At 43.2% G+C, this 20,569-nt stretch overlaps 2 protein-coding genes across 3 annotated transcripts in view; both read right to left on the bottom strand.

Moving 5' to 3' along the window:
• Positions 1 to 54: 54 nt before the first annotated feature.
• The window catches only part of ptprz1b (protein tyrosine phosphatase receptor type Z1b), a 64,850-nt gene continuing 44,335 nt past the window's right edge, over positions 55 to 20,569 (bottom strand). Inside the window, exons 8-32 of one of the 2 annotated variants that reach the window (XM_047338489.1) lie at positions 19,509 to 19,659; positions 18,361 to 18,545; positions 16,580 to 16,706; positions 16,389 to 16,441; positions 14,792 to 15,295; positions 13,829 to 14,018; positions 12,720 to 12,953; positions 9,377 to 9,521; positions 9,189 to 9,280; positions 9,033 to 9,118; positions 7,594 to 7,614; positions 7,082 to 7,178; positions 6,907 to 6,989; positions 6,680 to 6,814; positions 5,995 to 6,126; positions 5,723 to 5,877; positions 5,507 to 5,642; positions 5,267 to 5,413; positions 5,088 to 5,181; positions 4,475 to 4,548; positions 4,235 to 4,363; positions 3,805 to 3,957; positions 3,494 to 3,636; positions 3,239 to 3,374; positions 55 to 3,008 (exon numbers count right to left, since the gene is read on the bottom strand). In XM_047338489.1, the coding sequence (XP_047194445.1) occupies positions 2,865 to 3,008; positions 3,239 to 3,374; positions 3,494 to 3,636; positions 3,805 to 3,957; positions 4,235 to 4,363; positions 4,475 to 4,548; positions 5,088 to 5,181; positions 5,267 to 5,413; positions 5,507 to 5,642; positions 5,723 to 5,877; positions 5,995 to 6,126; positions 6,680 to 6,814; positions 6,907 to 6,989; positions 7,082 to 7,178; positions 7,594 to 7,614; positions 9,033 to 9,118; positions 9,189 to 9,280; positions 9,377 to 9,521; positions 12,720 to 12,953; positions 13,829 to 14,018; positions 14,792 to 15,295; positions 16,389 to 16,441; positions 16,580 to 16,706; positions 18,361 to 18,545; positions 19,509 to 19,659 (3,546 nt within the window). In that variant the 3' untranslated portion in view covers positions 55 to 2,864. The remainder of the gene's footprint in view (positions 3,009 to 3,238; positions 3,375 to 3,493; positions 3,637 to 3,804; positions 3,958 to 4,234; positions 4,364 to 4,474; positions 4,549 to 5,087; positions 5,182 to 5,266; positions 5,414 to 5,506; positions 5,643 to 5,722; positions 5,878 to 5,994; positions 6,127 to 6,679; positions 6,815 to 6,906; positions 6,990 to 7,081; positions 7,179 to 7,593; positions 7,615 to 9,032; positions 9,119 to 9,188; positions 9,281 to 9,376; positions 9,522 to 12,719; positions 12,954 to 13,828; positions 14,019 to 14,791; positions 15,296 to 16,388; positions 16,442 to 16,579; positions 16,707 to 18,360; positions 18,546 to 19,508; positions 19,660 to 20,569) is intronic. The other variant, XM_047338490.1, reaches the window with a different exon arrangement.
• LOC124851295 (sodium/potassium/calcium exchanger 1-like) lies at positions 9,555 to 11,730 on the bottom strand. Its single transcript, XM_047338491.1, has one exon. It carries the CDS (start codon positions 11,112 to 11,114, stop codon positions 9,861 to 9,863), a length of 1,254 nt encoding a protein of 417 aa, XP_047194447.1. The 5' UTR covers positions 11,115 to 11,730; the 3' UTR covers positions 9,555 to 9,860.

Here is a 20,569-nt window from a genome sequence, read left to right on the forward strand (position 1 = left end):
ATTTAAAAAAAATACTTTTTTCCCTACCAGAAAAAACAGAGTTTAAAACAAACACAGTTTGAAACAAATCTTTAATTGTGCTGCTTCAGCCTGTTGCTATATACAAACTGCACCAGTATATATCTGGAGATAAAGGTATAGACATTAAGCTGCTACGTAATCATAAAGAGAATAAAAAGAGACAACATTCCATTAAAACTATAAACATGATCAATATTTCCAGGCTAAAATTATCAAATAGAATCCACACAGTTATTTTTTTATATATATATATATATATATATATATATATGTGTGTGTAAATGGCTAGAAAATCACCTTTTATAGTAAAATAGAAAATATATAGAGGTACAATATAAACATACGGTAATTTGGCCTTTCAATGTGTTCAGGGATATTTACACACAAACAGTGGGATCTGCTTCGAGTCCCTCTCAGGCTTCACCGCAGCTGTGTCTGTGCGATTTTGCATCCCGAGACGATGAGGGACGCAAAGCGGGCGCAGACTGAAGCTGCAGCGAGGCGTGAGAGCGACTCAGAGGTCGATTGATTCAGTCGGACGCTACGGACACATTTGGACTTTACTCAAAAAATGGAAACAGTCATAAAAAGTGGCACAGGGACGCAGAGGGAGTCACAGCATTTCAGTTTCCCACCCCCTCAGCTCATTGTCTGAAATCTGAGTTATTTGCAGCAACAGAAGATAAACGATGTCGTGATTTTCCTCTGGCGGATTCCACCCATTGATTATTCTGCAACAAGACTCATCTGAGAGGTCGTGATGTTTTCTGCTCACCATCAAAACACCAGAATCCAGATTGATTTCGATTTAAACCGACCACAGCTACACACCGAGTTTGATGGAATATCACTTCAACACCTCCCCTCCGACCTTTACAACACTGAGACACTCATCCCCTTTAAGAAAATAGATACAGACCACACATCAGTCTTATTATTTTGGCATATTATTCCCACAGTTGTATCAAAACAGGTTTTTAAGTACAATAGCATGAGTTACAAAAAGGCACCAGAGACCATGTGGCAGTGGCAACGAGACAGAAGCAGGAGAATTCAACAGCAGTAAACACCGGCGGTCATTTCACTGTCACGAGTGAGGCCTTCAAGGTTTTGGTTATTAAAACGTTTCTAGAAATTCTGCCAATTATTGTGCAGGGAATCAAATATTTTGCAGGAAATATTATCATCAATCACATGGTTCTTTATACTGATTTGTACTTTTATTAGTATTCATTTTATAGGAAAGACGAAAGCAAAAGCTTAAAAAATAACAACGGAGGAGAAACAATAGAACTAGAAATAAAAGAAATACAATTTAAAGAAAGATTAAAATAGAGGGAAGTATTTTAAAGACGGATCTTTACTGTGATTAAAAAAACAATAATATACAACGAAATAATGGAATTCGAATTTCGTTTTCACTTTTTCAAAAATATGTATTTACTCTATATTCACTTGTTTTTAACAGACTTTTGGCCGTTTCTCAGAAAGCACTGAACCTCCGCTGCACGAAGCTTCACACTGAACAGTCACAGTTTTCCGCTGGAAAGGCAGTGAAGCTTTTTTGGTTCCACACTTTTCAACATGGGATTGTTCCACTTTGTTTCATAAACCATCACATTTTTAATAATACATGTGCTTAGATCATCAACTTTTAATCTGCAGCCCTTTTTTTTTTTTTTATGTAGAAGTTTGTAATGCTCCAATCAGGTGGAGGTTTCACAGCCTGCGATAATCCAAACACTGTTTATGTACTGATCTATAAAAACATAAGAACAGGATCTATTAACCATATGTAATGCCATTAGTTAACTTATAAACCCCTGTGTAAAGGCTGCTGCTACGACGATACCACGGTTAACACCAGAAATGTGTCTCTGGTAAATTCTGTAATGTAGCCTTCTAACACGGAGACCCCGTTCAGACCTGGTATTAACATGTGTCCTCAATAAGTCTACATCCGATCCCTGAAACCACATCCAGAGGGGGTCTGGCACGCATGTGAGCCTAATTGCATCCTGGGCCACATGTGAAGGACCCCCCAGCTGACATCCCCGGACCCCCCCCCACACAGTTTCACAATCAATCAAATGTATTTTATATCACATTTATTCTTCTCAATGATCACATGTTGATTTGTTTGTAGCCAACAACCCAATATCAACACTGATCAACACATCATGGTTTATACTCTTTTTGGTCACATTTTTTTTCGCAGCTGCATGAATTCATTCGTTCACTCACTCACTCGTTCACTCACTCGCTCACTCGCTCTCACAAAGCTGTTATCAGACACATCTGAAAACTCACACGGGGTAAAAACAGCACAAGTTACAGTTGTGTTTGTTTGTCACAGGAGACACATCAGGACAGATGTTAGAACCAGATGTTAGAACCAGGTGTGAACGGGGTCTGACAGCGTCCTATGTAAAGACAAGTCACCTGTAATGATGACCTGTCCCCACCTGCCTGACGTGTTGACTGAGCTCAGAGACTAAATGAAGTCACCACATGGAGATCCTGGTACTGCTATGATTTTGTTCCACAGTTTGCAGTGTTTTAGATGACTTAAGGCTTTACTGGATTAAACTGGATCGTTAGGTTTTATTATTTAATAATGATCTCTGGTTACAGAACATACTGTGCAGTCAGGCATCAGCATGGACCCAGCTATGAACCACAATGTTCGTTCTCTCATCACAAGCCAAACCTCGGTCACCACATCACTGGAGTGTGCGTTTCTGTGTGTGCGTGTGTGTTTCTGTGTGTGTGTGTGTGTGTGTGTGTGTGTGTGTGTGTGTGTGTGTGTGTGTGTGTGTGTGTGTGTGTGTGTGTGTGTGTGTCTACATGAGTGACTCCAGGCTCTCTGCGATGTTGGTCTGTCCCAGTGGTACAGATCCGTTGGTCTCTGGACTCTGCAGGGCTCTCTGGTCCTCTTGGCTGCTCACCAGACTCAGCACCGCATGGTACAGATACTGGTACTGCTCCTGTGGGGGGGACACACACACACACACACATGCACACACCTTCTGAGACTGCACCTGCCACATACTTATATCAAAATACACAACAGCTACTTCTTACCAAGATGAGGGATTTCCCCCAAACCCCAAAAGCAAGTAAATATGGCTGTAAAATAACTTCATTATCAGGTTTTTATGATTTTAATGTTCATAAATATGGTGTGTATATGTGTGTGTTGTACATTTGTACTTACTACATCATTGAATACCCCAGGCCTCATGAGATTGGTCATCCGTGCCACCTGGTAGACGTCTACAGCTCCCTCCTCCTCCAGCTGACTGGACAGGGTGCTGAGAGCACAGAACAGCCCTGATGTAGCACCTCCCAACCTGCACACACACGCACACGCACACACACACAAACACACACACACAATCAAAATAAAACACAGCAAACCGTGGTGGTCCTGGTGTCAAATGACTGAGCGATCCCGTCCCGGTGTACTCACGGATCATGTATGACGGTGGGCCTGTCAGTGTGTCGGCTGTGCTCCCTGACCGCGTTGACCAGATCAAAACTGTTCCTGATGGGACTGTCTGGGTTCGGCCAGCAGGGGGCGCTGTACTGTCGCACCTCCAGCACATAATTGTTCTGAATGGATGCAGAGAGAAACAGAGACGAAGGATTCAAGATGTGTTAGAGCGAGACAGTCCAGTGTCTTAATAACTGTCTCAACATGTACATGTACAATATGCTGTGTGTGTGTGTGTGTGTGTGTGTGTGTGTGTGTGTGTGTGTGTTTGTGTGTGTGTGTGTTACCTGTGTAGACTCCAACATGAAATCTTGCATCAAAAGTCTCTCATCATTGGACAGAGAGACATGCTCCTCCCCCGATTGCGAAACAATGAAACCCTCAAAGCTCATTGGTTGGTCTTTGCCGGGCCAGTAGACACAGCCCCCCCCCTCTTGACTCTGACATAAACAAGAAAACAGCAGGATGTGTGATTATTTACAGTCACCGACGTAGGCTGACAATGTTTTTTAAATTTAAACTAAACATCAACCTATTTAGTCTGGCTTTTATTTTATAATTTAATAGTTTTAATATTCATGATTTTATTGTATCAATATTATCTATCTAATTCTATTGTGTTTTACTTAAATTCTAGTCTTGATTATATCTAAACATGTTTGAAAGGTGCTATAAATAAAGAACGTGTGCATGTGTGTGTGTGTGTGTGTGTTGTACCTGACAGTGTGCGTCCGGCAGGCGAACAACAGTGTGTGTGTTGTGTTCCCAGATCATTCTCCAGAAATCCGCCACCGTGCTGCTCAGAGGAGTCTGGCTCACTATGAACTCTTTACTGTGGTGATGTCCCTGTGGGAACGTGAGCAGCTTCACTTTTACTGATGTGCAAAATGAATAAACAAAACAGCAACAACTCTTTAAATCAGATTGTGATGAATGCACAGAGGCCAGTTTTGTTACCATGACGTAGGAGGCGTTGATGAAGCCGGTGGTGTTTGTTTCGGAGGCAGTCAGACACACTCTTGATCTCTCCACTGTACAAAAACACATAAATGTAAGAGTTTTCAATTAAACATCTGAAAATGTGAAATCCAGCGCTGTTCATGAGCCTCTTGTTCACGTTTACCACACCTTCACAATAAGTGTCATCATGTGATCTTACACCTCAGTCCACCACTGACTTAAAGTAAAACTATACAACTCCTGTGAGAAGTTAACAACTGGCTGACAGTCGCAGGTTAAATGGTCAGAATCAGGTCAAGAAAGTTCAGGAGTAATGCTGAACATAGGTCAGTTAAAAATACTTAGAAGTCATTAAAAAAAACAGCGTTTATATCCGACATTCAGCCAGGAAACGTTTCAAATATACAAACTCTAAAGAACCCTAAACACAGTCTGGTGAACAGTATTTGTTACAAACTGATAAAACACAAATTCATTTAGTAATGTGTGTGACCCACCTCGAGGCTCTCAACATGTCAGGTGATATTGTGCTGGTGCATATTCACAAATTCTAAAAGTTACTCTGAAGATCCTCTATGTTTGGGACAGTTAATCATCCAGCTCTGCTTACCAGGCATCAGAGCTCTGGCTCTGTTCTTCTCAGCGTTGCCGTCTTTCAGGGCAGTGCTGTAGTCTGCGTGCTTCGCCTGACGCTGACTGATCAACTGGAACACAAAGAAAACACTCATCACGTTCACTGTGCACAGTTACACAAGAATACAAATGATCGAAAACCCAAGTTTGCTCTACTTTGAACTGTTTGTCCATGCGCGTCCTGCCTGACAGCCCAGGGGTCAGGAGGTCAGACACGTAGGTGTGGAGGAGGTCTGACGTCACTGAGGTGTCCCGGCTCAAGATGGCCTCCACCAGGGCATCATGGATAAATACATACTGCTCCTAAAGGACAGAGACACATGTTCTCGATGAGGACTGACTGAATAGACACTAAGAACAGTATGTGTGTGTGTGTGTGTGTGTTGGTTCACTTACCTCTGTCTGAACCAGGAAGTTCCTCTGAGTCCGCACATGCTTCAGGAAACCAAGAACGTTCACTGTCCCCTGATCCTGGATCTGCTGCAGCATGCTGTCTATCACAATGTAGGTTCCTGTTCTTCCTACACCGGCACTGTGATGTGCACACATTACATGTCAACACACTGAGTATAGTCACCACATGGCACGGGCAGAAGAAGAACCTGTCCCTACCTGCAGTGCACCAGAACAGGGCCCATCTCTTGTGTGCGGGCCCGGGACGATGCTCTGATGAAGGACAGGACAGGCAGAGTGTATTCTGGGACGCCCATGTCTGGCCACTGGGTGTAGTGGTAGTGCATGACTGTGTGTTCGACTCTCTGGGACGCCTGGAGGACCAGAGGTGGGGTTGTTATGTGTCAAGTATTGACCTGAATCTCAAATTATCTTTGGATGATCACTGCAGCTCCTGTCGTGAGATGGTGTTTGTGTGTGTGGTGCTGCACCTTATTTGCGGTATCCCTGACGGTGAAGGTCCGCAGTGTGTAGTACGCCAGGGTCTTGCTGCTTTTCAAGGTCACCTGGTACGGACCATACTCCTCCTGGTTCTCGTCCGGCCAATACTGGTCACATTTTGTCTGTAGAAGGACAGTGACGATAAAACATGAGCACGTGACCAGTGGAGACTTGTGAGTCTGTTGGTACACATGTCACACCTAGGGTGGCAGCAATCAAACAATGCTCATAAACTGTGTATAAAGACGGACGTCACATTTCCCCTTCCTCCCCCGATCCAGAAATGAGAAAATATCCCTAACGAATGCTGTCGTCCTACGCTTGATTTAAATTGAGGAAAGGGGATCAGCTTGTCTAGTTTTGTCAGATATATGTTAAATATGGTTTGTGAGGCCATGTGACCTTTGACCATCCAAATTTAATCAAATCATCTGGGATCTTGAGCTTTGACATTCGACCTTCATTCACCTTTGAGTCCAAGTGAATGTTTATACCACATTTTGAAGAAATTGAGATATCGTGCTTACAGGAATGGGACGGACGGATGAAACAACTCTAAAGATCAGATGATCTGTGTGTATTAGATCAGATGATCTGTGTGTATTAGATCAGATGATGTGTGTGTAAGCTGCTGTTGGTGTCAGACCGGTGTTTGTGTCAGTGGCGACCTCGTACCCGTCCTTTCTCCTTGAGGTTGGTGATCATGACGATCACTCCGATATTCTGCTGCCAGATCATCCTCCAGAAGTCTTCCCTGCCCGCTCTGAGGGGCCCCTGCGCTGCCACGTACGCTCTCGTTCGCTCGTAACCCTGCAGAGGAAAAACCACTGTTTACTGCAAGAACTGGACAGTGTGAATACATTCAGTAAAAGTAGAGGAACATTAAAGAAAAGTGCACCTACATCAACAAAGTTAGCGTTGATGTAGTCCCCGCATTTCCCGTCTTTGTCCAAACTGTTGGACAGCTTCACTCTGCTGTGGTCATCTGCGAGAGGACAAACACAAATCAACTTTATCGTCAGTTTGCATGATAACATGATAAATGCTGAGCACCGACCATAGAGCCCAGTGACGTACAGGCCAGAATGTTGATGTATCGGTTCTTGCTTTTGTTGTCGGGGTGGTTGGAGCTGTCGGTGGTGATGCCCATGTCCACTGTGCAGGCTTGTACCTCCTGAAACACAACAACACAACATACAGTACAACACATACAGGACTTGGTTTAATCACTCAGAGGAAACTAAACAAAACTAACAATACAATATGCTGATTAAGCACAAGAACAGGCAGAATTCTCTCTATTCCAAGTCAGTGCATAGTGTTGCTTTAAAGGCTCCATGACTGACAACATATGCCTGTGAATCAGCTTCCAACGTAGACTAAGAGCCAGAGATGAAGAGAGCAGCAGCTCCACCTCCATTTTTGCCCGACAACACAGAGTTTACATTTAATATCACGTCTGAAAAGATGCAGAGGGTCAACAGAGGATCAGATGCTGGAGATTTGATTTCAAACAAAGCTCGAGTCTTCCAACAAAAAGGAAACAGCACCTCCGCAGGTGAGGAGGGGTGATACTGCCGGCGTCTTACCTCGTAGGATTCTTTGACAATCTAATGGAGGGTGGTGAGGATGCAGAAAGCACGACGATGGTGGTGGAGGTGGTGAAAGGAGAGCGGGAAAGGGGACAAGATGACAGACAGACAGACAGACAGACAAGGAGTCAGTGCAGGTCCAGGAATATGGGGTTCTGATACACACAGAGAGGCTGTGCTCGGTGGGAAACACTGATGCTCCCACCTGATCTGTAAGACTTTGATTCTACTATTAAAGCATCATTTAGTCCAAATATATAAAAGACTTAAATCAAAGTTGCGATCTGACCACACGCTCCTTCAATTTAGACTTTTGTTTTGTAAAACAAATCAATCTCCATGTAAATGTAGGATTGTAGAAAAGGTAAAAACACTGTAACGAAATGGGGGAAACACATACAACACACTGGCAATTACACAGTAGTATATTACATTAATTGATCCTATCTCTGTGTGTGTGTGTGTGTGTGTTTCTCAAGAGGGTCATGCTCGGAGACACAGGTGACTAATGCCATGCAGATGCACCTGTTGGTAGAAATTAACCCACACACTGTTCTCTATCAACAGATTCAGATTCCAATTCTACACATAACACATTGATAAAAAACTTGTTTCACATTTAAAACACAAAAGAGATGGAAGTTTTAAAAGGCTGAAAACATGTGACAGATATTTATTCATCTGTACAGATCATAAACTGTATGAAGATGGACGACACATCTCCACTTCCTCCCACTACATCTAGAAATGAAGCCAAATATCCCGGATACATCGCTGCCATTTTACACATTTGGAGCCAGAGTCTGCACAGTAGAAATCTTGGTCACGCAGATACACATCTTTGAGAAAAAATTATTTGAGGTGTTGTTTGAGTCTGGTCCACGCCCCCTCCGCTAACAAGGGGGAGATGGGATTCATGACCTATACTGCAGCCAGCCACCACGTGGTGAACGAGATGCTGTGGCTTCAGTTTGGGGGATCAGACACGTCGTCCATCTTTGTTTATGGTCCATGGTACAGATTTGTGCAAACCTGCCACTCAAATTTGAAGTTGTGAATGATTTTTGTCTATTTGAATTTAGAGACTATAATGAGGACCAATCAGCATTGCCATGATTCGTACCAAGCACGCCTCATAACATGTTGACTGTTGCCTAATATATTGCACATGGAAGTTACACATCAACACTGGGCTAAATGATACTCCTGTAGAGCGTGATGTTAATAGACATATGGAGGAGCATTAAGGGACTATGGCAAATGAGATGTTATCTCCTGATAGGTTGTCCTCTTCAAAAACAGTCTCCCAAAAGAGCACCCATCTACTGTCTCTAAATGGAGGATCATTTTATAAATATTTAGTTTATCTTGCTTTCCCTCGTCCACAGACATTCCACTGAACCCAAATACTGTGCAGTACTATACAGTTGACATACCTCAAACTCCTTGAAGAAGGTGTTGTTGGTGTGGAGCTCCATGACATGCTTCACAAACTGCTTCACCGTCAGCGGCTCATGACCGTCTGCAATACACCACATAAAGCCATATTGGATATTGCAATGATCATTGAATAATGTGAGCGTGTGTGTTACCTGTAGCCAGCAGCAGGGGGGTAGACGGAGCGGATATGACTTTAGGTGAGGCGCTGTCGTCTGGGTAGAAGTTCGCTGCCTGGAAACAGTTTCTGTGACGTAAACAGATCAGAATTTAACTCAACTACACAGGTACAATGAATGCAGACAGATATTGACCTTGTGTGTGTGTGTGTGTGTGTGTATACCTCCAGTAGATGAGTATGCCCACCAGGACCATCAGACAGATGATGGTGAGAGTGGAGACGACAGCGAGAGGAACGACTGTCCTCTTCTCCCTCTCCACACCTCCGACCAGCCCCACCCGAGACTCATGGCTGCTGTTGCTGCCCTCTGATGAGAGACAGAGACGAGAAAGATGGGGGGTGTGGTGGGTGAGGGACAGGGGGGAGAAGAAGGGTAGAGTGTGGGAGAGTCAGTGAGAGGAGCAGGAGAAACAGGGATCATGTGTAGCCCTTTCAAAATAATAGTTAAAGTGTGTTTACCAGAGGGTAGAAAAAGGATAAGAAAGGAAAAATAGCCAATGTTGTTGGTAATTGTGAGAACAGTCTTTTCTCAATCGTCCCCTCAATTATTGTCATGACATTGACATTGAACAACATTAGCCTTCCTTTGAGTTGTAAATGTAAATTTAATAAACATTAGTTTAAACAAGTGCAATGCCTCATTACATCACAGAGGGGCAGTGGTGAGGAAAAAGCTGCACACTGTATAACATTTACCTTCCTTTGGCTCGTCCATGGCCTCGCTGGCGTCGGTCACTCTGATCAGAGGCCCCAACACTGAGCTCCCTGCAGCATCAAACAACTCGTCCACACCCGAGAACTGCTGCAAACTCTCACCAATGACACCTGCATCACTGTCCACTATACCACCTCCTTCACTCTCGATACCAACGGTTATTTTACCATCACCGTCTCCCTCCCAGATGTTCTCAGGAGTTAAGTTGCCCCCATTGAAAGACCTGTAAAAAGTCATGTTTTGATCCCCTTCATCAGGTCCATCACTACCACCATTGTTCATTTCCTCACTGCTGTCAAACAGTGGGAACTCCACTTTAGCTTTATTTCCGATGACAGGCAGCTGCAGATCATCCCTTCTTTCAAACGCAGCTTCTTTCCCTGCATCTATACCATCACCTTCCTTTTCAGCTACAGCCTTATCCTCTTTATTGTCCTCTTTCTTTCCTTCACCGTCTCCACCACCATCTCCAGAACCACTGACATCCTCAGACCAGCTAAAACTGGACTCAGCTTCAGCCCCGCTCCCGCTCTCGGTGTACGTCGTCTTTCCTGCAGCAGGTTCACCTTCAGTTTCCTTCAGCGTGTCACAGCCTGCTGTGCGATTGAGCTGCCTGACTCTCTCCTCTGGGTCTCCATCTACTTCCCTCACTCCAGTCTCACTTATTTCTTCTCCTCCCAACTTTTCTTCCACCTCATCTCCATTCTCGGTTATTTCTCGATCTGCGTCTGTCTTTGCTGAAGTTGATCTACCCTTTTCCCCGATATCATCCCCCTTGATGGTAATGGTTGAGCTTGGAAGAGTAGACAGGTCCGTGCTGATTGTAGCGACTTCATCAGAGTCCTGTTTGAGTCTGTTGCCATCAAAGCCAGAGCCTGATCCACTGCCCTCTGCTGGCCTGTCCGACAAATCAAAACGTTTCGAATCATAGAAAGAAAAGTTGTCTTTATATTGAGCTGTCCTGGCTTCCTCCTCGTTGCTGGGGTGTGGCAAGGTATTTAGACCATCTTGAATCTTAACGTCACTCACAAAAGGGGACGTTTTTGGGGTACTTCCTTCAATGGCGTTTGTGTTTGATAAGTCGATGGCACTCAAATCAAAATCCGGCTGAAGAGAAAAGTACGCAGCGCTTGAGAGATCTTGTGAACTCAAAGTGGTAGAAATCTGAGCGTCCTCTGAATCCATTTCTAGACGGAGAATATCGTGCTCCTCAGAGGACTTATCTCCACCGCTTGTATTGTCTTCAGGGAGGGCAGGAGAAGGACGGAAACTGATGGCGTCTTCATTGAAGGGGTCGAGTGGTGGAGGTGTTGATCTGATTAAGTCGTCTTTGGAAGAGAGCGCTTCCTCCAGGAGAGAGATCACAGGGTTTGCAGTGTGGACGATTGCTCCACTAGAAGTGTTAGGAAAGATTGAGGAGTGGTCAACGGTTGAGTCCTCAGACCTGGACGTTGGTGTGTTCGCTGCAAGAAAAGTCAAAGTCTGAAAGGAAAAACTTTTCAAGGACACCAATGCATTGAAATGTCTTGATTCAAAGTCTTATTCAGGCCAGGGAAGACAAAGGAGAAAGGTAAGAAGTCGATTCCCAGATATGGTGGACATGAAAGACAGAGGTAGAGTCAGAGGAAGAGTATCTGGTCAACTTCATATTCATTGGGTTTCTGAATGAGAGGATGAGATAAATCAGCTTGTTGAGGATGATTTGATTAAATGAGCCCTTCATTCTTTAGAGACAGAGGAAGAAAGCAGCCACCAGAGTGCGCCCTTCAGCCACAGAAAAAGAATTCAGACCCAGAATGAAGAGAGACAAGTCCAAGAAATAGACGCTGATCATCAAGCTTGAGTGGATTCAAGTCGATTAAACTAAACCAAGAAAAACATCTCCTCATGTGGAAACTGAAGGATTTGAAGAAGAGTTGAATTTTGAATGAGCTCAGAGAGAGAGGAAGATGTGGATTATCGCTGTAATCATCATCATCATCAACACCAGCCACATTCTCTTTAGGACCATCATCACAATCATCAGCCATCACCACTGCCATTATCAGCATCATGCCTCTCTACAATATGCCACCATGATCACAGAGCACAGCAGTGATTAGTTCAACAGCAGGTTGTTAGAGGGAAAGACAATTGTCCACTGCAGTTAAGTGCAACTCTCCCACCACCAGAAAACATGTTTTTACAACATTTTCAGTTCAGTGAATCCCTCATGTTGACGCTTTACATAAGAAGTGGAAGGTGGAATTACACATTCTTTTTTTATACCACTTTCTTTAACATTGTGAGACAATCCTGAGCAATTTCTCAAGAGTAATTCATGGATCTTGATGCAAAAAAACCAGGTGCTTTTAAGGGACTTGTACTCATGAGAGTGTGCAATGTGGTGCAGATCCAAATAAATATCTGGATCTGGTGAATTTCAATGTGTTTTCATTCGGGACCTTGTTTTTCTATTATTTAGCAGCATTACACAAAAACTACTCAACGGAGGACTATGTTGGAAGGATATGATCAGTATGGGTCAGGGAAGAACCCATTCCATTTTGGTGCTGATCCGAATCAGGGGGCGGTTCCAGGAATTTCTTTGCCACTTTCTTTAACATTTAGAGACAGGGCTGCTTACACCAATTTCCCAGGAAAGAATCTGGAATCCATATCTCAGGGACTGATATCTAGTCTGATGTTGAGTGTGCGCAATTTAGTGCAGCTTGATAGAATTAAAGGGGACATGACTGAGGTATTCGAGATATGTTTCGAGAGATGGCGCTCTCAGGTGTTGTACCCTACCGTTGAACATGGGCTGGGTCGTATGCATCAGCACCCTGAGCAGAGAGGAGGTGGTGAGTGATTTGTAGACTGAGTCGGCGAGGGTGTTGCTGCCGGTCGCCGTCCTTGCCGTGATCCAGGGGGAGGACGGGGAGGAAGAGGAGGCAGAAGTGACGGTTTCCAGGAGTGGTTTGTTCACGGGAGCGTCGCTGTCCTCAGCGGAGAACACTGGGGAGACTCCGTCCACTTTAATACCTGTGGGAGAAAGGGAACGTGATATGATGTGACGCGTGTTGTGCCACATGATGATGTGGCCTAACATGATCAGATTCCTCCTGTTATGACTGGATGTGGCCTTTAGGTGCATGAATCTACTGGGCCTGATGTGATGTGCCATAATGAGCCGTGGCTTTGATGTCACAACATGATGGGTGACCGAGGTTGTACGACCTCATATCTCTGATGATTGGACATGCCGTGATGTACCTTAATATGGGATGACAGGTGAAGGGATGTCGTGGTATATCACATCACAGGATTCATGTGAATTCAGTGTTCACATTTTGGTAAAGTTCGATTCCTGGCTCCTCCAGTCCGAGTACTTAAGTGTCCCTGAGCAAGACACTGAACCCCAAATGCCCCCTCCCTCTGGAACCCCTTTCCCAGACAAATCAGAAACTGCACTGAACTGTCCTCCTTTAAAACACTATATAGTATATAAAACACCTTTAATGTTTGATTCTTATGTGTATCTTATATTTCAATGTCTGATCACGATGTCCATTTTATCTGATCACTGTTTTATTTGTAATCCTTTAAGTGTCTGATCATTGTTAAAAGCACTAAACAAATAAAATGTATTATGTTAATTATTGTTACAATCTATTGAATTGTGACTATCGGTGCTGCTGTAAATATTGAGTAGAACGACTACTGACTCTCCTCGTAGGACGCCGCAGCATCCAGCAGAACAAAACCTTCAGCTGGTCCCTATTTAAACATTTATGAGTTTAAATTCCCCCCCGGCACTGGACCAAGAGCTGCTGCAGCAGCAGCACCAATCCAAGATGTTTTTGTGTAAACTAGACTGACAAAAAAAACAGAATAAATCTCTTCTTGTAAAGTCTGACCTGGCACCGCAGCAGCAGCAGAGGACTCTGTTGCAGCGGAGGCGGAGCTTTCCAGGGGAAAGTTGTTGACTGTGTCTTCATAGAAGACATCTGTGACTTGGATTTCCTCCACAGGAGGGGTGTAGAGGTCCGACTGCGGAGAAGGGAGCTCACTTTCACCAGCTTGTTCTGGTGGAGCCTGATCCTTTGACTGCAAGTGGAACACAAAGTCGAAAACAAAAACACTGGCTTTAAACCGGTTCCCTGGATGAATAAATGTACAAGACCACAGTAAAAATCTGTGAAGGTTTCATTTAAACAAACTGATCTGACATTTGGAATTTACAACAAGGAACACTGCATTATATCTTGTGTCATAATTGTTTGTTGCTGTATAAATTAAATTATTCTACATACATTATACATTATACTCATATTCAGGTTCATAGCTTCAACTTGTGTTATTACTTGAAAAGGTTTACATGCTCTAATGTTCAGAAAACTTTCCTCATACTGTCCATTCCTGCAGCTCCTCTTGTCAGCCACTGTCTGAAACACTTTTTAGCTTATGTCTCGTTAAGGCCCACCTCCTGATAAAGCCCAGTCTGCTCTGATTGGCCCTCTGTTGTGATTAAGGGGCGGCCGTGCCAGACGAGCCAATAAGTCGCATTATGCAAATAAAAAAGGTATCGTCCAGATGACTAATAAGGTGTTTCAGTAGCTACAGCAGAAGTGTTTTCTGAGGAGTTTTTTCTTGAGTACAACTGAACATTTGTATTGAATTTGAAGAAATGAGATAACATGTTCACAAGAATGGGACAGACCACCCGAAAACCTAATGCCTCCGGCTAATGGCATAAAAACCAATATAATGCACTTTAGAAAAGAATCTGAAAAAGCCTAATGTGTCTCCTTTAAGGCTGATTAGCTTTTAAAGGAGAAAATTCCCATCATTTTGTCACCAAGAAGATCCAAAGGGAGTACCTGATTTGGGACCACTGACAGTGAAGCCTCTTCTGTGATTTGTCGGTGGATCGTCGGCAGCGTCGTGATTCGAGCAACTGGAAACAGGAAGCCAGGCTGCTCCGTTGCCTCGGTTATCCAGATAGCACCGTTGCCGTCAAAACCTGCATTAGTGAAAGTCCGCTGTGTTGGAGTCATGGTGTCCTCGTCGATCCAGTTCTGATCCATATCATCCGGTGTAGACCTGTTTTGATCCGGTTTCTTTTTCGCACTCTGGTTCAGTCGAGTTTTCTGCAGAACCACAGAATCAGAGGGAGTCTTGGGGGTTGGGCGTGGGTTGACCTGCACCGCGACGTTCTGGTTGGCTTGGGTTTGGTCTGTCGGCTGGTCCTGGAGGCGTGTGGGATGGTTCTGGTAAACTCTGGTCTGCTCCGCTGGGACCTCCTCCACAGGGCTGTGGTCCTCTAGGGGCAAATCCACCTGGTTTTGGTTCTCAGGTTTCCCCCACTTGGCTTTAGATGAGACCTACCAGGAGGAAGAGAGCACGTCTGTGAGAAGCACAAGCTGTTTGGATCCATGTTTTGTAGAGAGCATGGGTTAGGGTTACTGACCAACCTTTAAGCTCAAACTACATAGAAGAAATGTTGACCCCATATGAGCCAACTCGGAGCCTTAGGAAACATCCATACTCTACGTTTTAATTTATGAAATGCATACTCTGGTACAGATACGCCTGGTACACACTACTCTGGAATTTTGGAGTTTGGAGTTAGTTTGAAAACTCCAGGGCGGTGTTTTTGTCTGCTTGGGCAGAAACGGAGATGTCAGTTGCTGATTGGGTCTTTTCTGTCTAAACGTAGCCTTTCGCTGATTCGTCAGGCTCGTTTCATCCACTTCCACAAGAAAACAACCGGCATTAGCATCGGATACCAGTGTAGAACCCAACATGAATAATCAATTACGAGTGTGGCTGACCCTGTTGTCTTTGCTAACAGCTGTTGTGCGGTTTTACAATGACACGACTGTTTACATGTGTAGGAGACAAGCTGTTGTTTCAGCAATCTGTTTACGCGCTCGTGCCCAGAGTACAGGAGTGGTCATGTAATGTGCTTCTTCCAAAGTCAAGACTTAGGTTTAAAGGTGACAGTGGTTTAAAGGTGAGGGTCCCCCCGGTTTTGGAGCGACCTGCCTGAGGAGATGAGGCTGGCAGATTCAGTGACTTCTTTTAATTCTCTTTTTAAATCCTTTTTCCCTACTTTTATTTTTAATTGTATGTGATTATGGGAGAAGAAAAGTAAAGGATACTTTCACTACTTCTTCCTTAAATTAGTGAATATAAATATTCATCTTGTGGTGGCGCTGCTGGCGAATTATAAAGTCATCTTCATTAATGCAGAGTGAGGGAGCGAACTCTGGTACAGCTCTCTGAGCACGTAACAACAAGCCTCCGCTGACATAATTACAATCATTTGCATAGTAATTAGGCTCACTGACAGGATTGAATACGGGGCAAACAAAATAATTTCGCTAAATGAATGCCAACATGCTGAGTGGTGTCAGGTGAAACCACAAAAATACACACACACACCCACACACCCACACACACAGATTGTCCTACCTCCTTGTTGACTCCCACATCTTTAGTGACAGTGTCGGGGTCCGAATCATTTTCTACAGAGAGGAACAAAAAAAATTAAATACTATTGTGGTGAATGAAACAGTTTATACACATGCGGTGTGTGTGTGTGTGTGTGTGTGTGTGTGTGTGTGTGTGTGTGTGTGTGTGTGTGTGTGTGTGTGTGCATGTACCGGGGTCTTCTAAAGGCATGTCCACGATGATCTGGTCGCTCCATCGTCCTCTGAGTCCATTGGTGCAAACAGCCACCACCTGTACCACATAGCTGCTGTTGGCCAGCAGGCTTGAGATGATGGCGCCCTGTGAAGTCACATAAGACAGTTTTATATTCTCCAAACCACAACAGAAACAGACGAGCTCACACACTCCTTCATCACCACCCTCGTGTTCAATTTGAATCGATTTTGATCTGGTTGTTATTTAACACTATTCAAGTGTCTATGTCCATTTCTCTGTTTGACTTGCTCACCAGTTTTCTTGCACTCTTGTTCTCTAAATCAATATACTAAAGATTTACCATCATAGCCATTTGTAATCATATTTGTATGATTATTTTGCTCCAAAATTCAATAATGAGGATGTTCCTATTTTTTAAATAAACGTTTCAAAAAAGATCGACTCTTCAAACTTTTAATCTTCCTCCCTACTGTGGTACATCTATCCTATTCAGAATCACAGACTTGTACATGTGCCTGTAAAACGTCTTTCTATTTTAAATACAAATGTTCAAATTATATAACAAGTTCTGGACATTATGGTTTCCTCTTAGTGTGCTTTCATTCGAATATTTAGCCTTTGGGGTTCAAAATTTCCCTCCAACACTCCAGATGCTGCTGCTGCAATTACCTCATAACTAAATAACTACTATGTATAAATAATTGTGATATGTCAAACTCTAAATCTGAAATTGGATTTATCATGAATTGCAAAACATAAGCTATAAATATATATATGATAATATTGTTGTCCATCATTAATATAAAGAATCTTTAAATAACAACTATATCACAAAAAAACCTACAATGAAAAATAAAGAATTGAAAACAACGTAAATGCAATAACTAATTATGCACATCCACAATATGTAAACAAACTATTGATGACTAAGTCTTCACACATGCAAGAGCGCACACACACAAACACACACAAACAGAGATATAGATTTAAATACATTCACATATTACTGGTCAAATTAAAGGACGCTAAGTGACCCGTTAAGAGGGTCAGTTGATCACGTTGATGACAGTAACAGATGAGCGTGAGAGTGGACGGGTGAATCTAACAACATGACTGTCACTTATTATGTTTTTGTAAGTCCTGTGTAACTAATCTACCTGTGGTGACTGTAGATAACAGCTTATAAACTACTTAAAGGCCCCATGAAATGAAAAATACATTTCAAAATGTGAATTCTATGCTCCTGTCTTAATGCTTAATTTATCAACATGTCAAAAACCTATCAAAATATTCATCTTTTCTCTTCCTGTTATGTTTTTTTCTCATTTATCATGCAGGTCTTCTCATTTTGCATCCAGTTATAACGCTTTCTTTTAAATTTTTTATATTATTGAAAAAAATATGAACTTCCTCAAAAAATTTCACTCCTTCCCCACAGAGTTTCTTGAACTCCTCCATGTGAATATAAATTCTGCCAGTTGCCTACTAATGCACAAAGACCTAAGCTTTCAAATTTATTGGTTAAAATATGCAGGCGTAAGCGAAGGTGGTGGGAAACAGAGAGCAGGCTGTCACATTCAATGCTATTGGATGCTGTGAATGTTCATCAATACCTGCAACAGTTCCCTCCACAGCTTCCTGTTTTTACCCAACACATTCATATATGAGGAATCAAATACAGCTCTAACCTGCGTTTCACAGGATCTTTAAAATTACATGTATTCATATGGATTTTTTTGTTCGTGATTTGGAAAGATGTAGAGAAATCTTTTCGCACCACATCCTGGTCCCCGTCTGTCCTGTACTCCTGCTTGCTTTGGTCTCGGCCCTGCAGCCTCTGGTACGTGACGGTGTACCAGTCGATGGTCGTGTCGTAAACCACGCGAGGGCGCTCCCACGTCACCACGATGGTGGTGTCGTTCTGAGCATCGGCCTGAATGTTCTCCGGCTCTAAGCTGCAGGCTGGAGACAGAAGTAAGATCGGTTAGAAAAAAAAACCAGCTAAATTATTTCTTTGCTTGGATGAGATGCAAGAAAACTGAACAAAACAAATGAAGGAACATGAGGAGAAGAGTCACAATGGGACAGCTGGATCTAAACATCTGAAAAACGGTGCAATGTCTCACGTCAGTGTTGCTGAATGTTTGACTGTACTCGAAAAGGGAAGGAATACATTTAAAACAGAACAACTTCGGAGGTGAATGTGGCAATGAGTGGGAGGCGCGTGCGTGTGCGAGTGTGTGATCATGAAGAGGTTGCAGGCAAAAAGACCCCTCTCTGAATTTCTGAATACTTTATTTCAATTTCAAAAAGAGCAGCAAAAATAAATTGCCAGCTCGGAGAGGAGCAGGGGGCGCTGAAGTACAAAGTCGAGCTCCTAGGAAACCCACTTTAGACCCACTTTACTTGAGGGGGCGACTTTATGAAGATGGAGAGCGTCGTGAATTATATCTTTTGATGATCATAACGAGGATGACCTTGGAGGACAGTGTTACAGCTGCAGGCAAAGAAGGATAATACATGGGAAAAAAATATGAAATTACAATGTACTTATCTCTGATGGGGAGTTTAATTTATACAAGATTTTCATATTGCAGAAAATTTGTCTTCTAGTTAGTTGAATGAATTGAATCTGCTAATAAATATGAAATAAATAATGTAGAGGGAAATTTGGAGGCACGTACATAAAAATAAAATAAATATAATTAAGTTAATACTTTAGTAAAGTACAGAACATTAGTAAATCTAGTTACTCTCTGCCACTGTGTATGATTGATTTGACAGATTTACATGTTCAGCGTGTCTTCCTGTGATTAAAAAGTGTTGTATAAGCATGAGGTGATTCAATGGGAAATGAAGTGAAATGCAGAAAATGGAACAAACAAGCAGCTTGAACTTCTTTCAGTTGAGTGCTTGGTGACGTACTGGGTGTGAGCACGTCCTCCACTCCGGTGTACGAGGCGAACACCTGACCCATGAACTGCTGCTGCTGCTCTCTGAAGTTGTTCTGCAGGTAATCGGTCAGCATCACGTATCCGGCCTGCTCCATGGTCATCACCTCGCAAAACATCTCCAACTGAGACACACACAGAGGGACACAGAGACACAGAGGGATGTAAAGTAGGTTAGGTTTAACGTTAGGTTTAGGTTAGTCAAGTAGTAACTATGGTTAAGGTTAGGTTAAATCTCCAGGAAATCAATGTAAGTCAATATAAAATTATCTTAAAACATGGAGACAAGTATGTCTTTGTGTGTGTGTGTGTCTGTGTGTGTGTGTGTGTGTGTGTGTGTGTGTGTGTGTGTGTGTGTGTGTGTGTGTGTGTGTGTGTGTGTGTGTGTGTGTGTGTGTGTAAGAGGCTTGTGTCGGTGCCAGTCAGAGCCAGAGAGATAGTACTGCTTTATTTTTGGTTAGCTTGGATGTGCCCACTCTACGCCTTGCCACCCTTATTTCAATCATGCAAACCCTGACAAACACACAGACACACACTGGCATGTCCTCGTTCACTCTCCAATATTCTTCTACATAACAGAGGATTATCACACGGATGATCTCAGTCCTAGCCGCTGTTCCTCGGAGGTCCTGAAAAGTCTCCAGCCTGGAATCAAACTGCAGTGACACCACAGTGCCAGCTCGTGTTGCTGCTGCTTGACAGGACCGTTTATTTTGATTTCACTGGATTATTCCACTGCAAAACCCCATTTTCTATAAATTCACATTTTGACTCAGGTCGTCACATTGCATTACTGCAATGTCACCAGCCACAAACTGCAACCAGACAACTACAGGCGGCAGCGAGAGACGAAGGAGACGGAGGAGAAGAGGAGTTTTCCTTTTAAACGGAATACTAAAGCCAGGGACGACTGATGTTTTTTTTAACGATTTTTACATCACTGCAGCAAGAACCCATATGACTTTTTGTTTCATGATTTCAAAGCACTACATGAGTGTGACTGGGAGCGTCTAACATGAAGAAATGAGAATTTGC

This window comes from Hippoglossus stenolepis, chromosome 22 (assembly GCF_022539355.2).
Source record: "Hippoglossus stenolepis isolate QCI-W04-F060 chromosome 22, HSTE1.2, whole genome shotgun sequence".
Classification (NCBI taxonomy): domain Eukaryota; kingdom Metazoa; phylum Chordata; class Actinopteri; order Pleuronectiformes; family Pleuronectidae; genus Hippoglossus; species Hippoglossus stenolepis.

Coding starts and splice junctions, on each gene's coding strand:
- LOC124851295 (XM_047338491.1), bottom strand. CDS start 11,114: ATGGATTCAGAGGACGCTCAGATTTCTACCACTTTGAGTTCACAAGAT.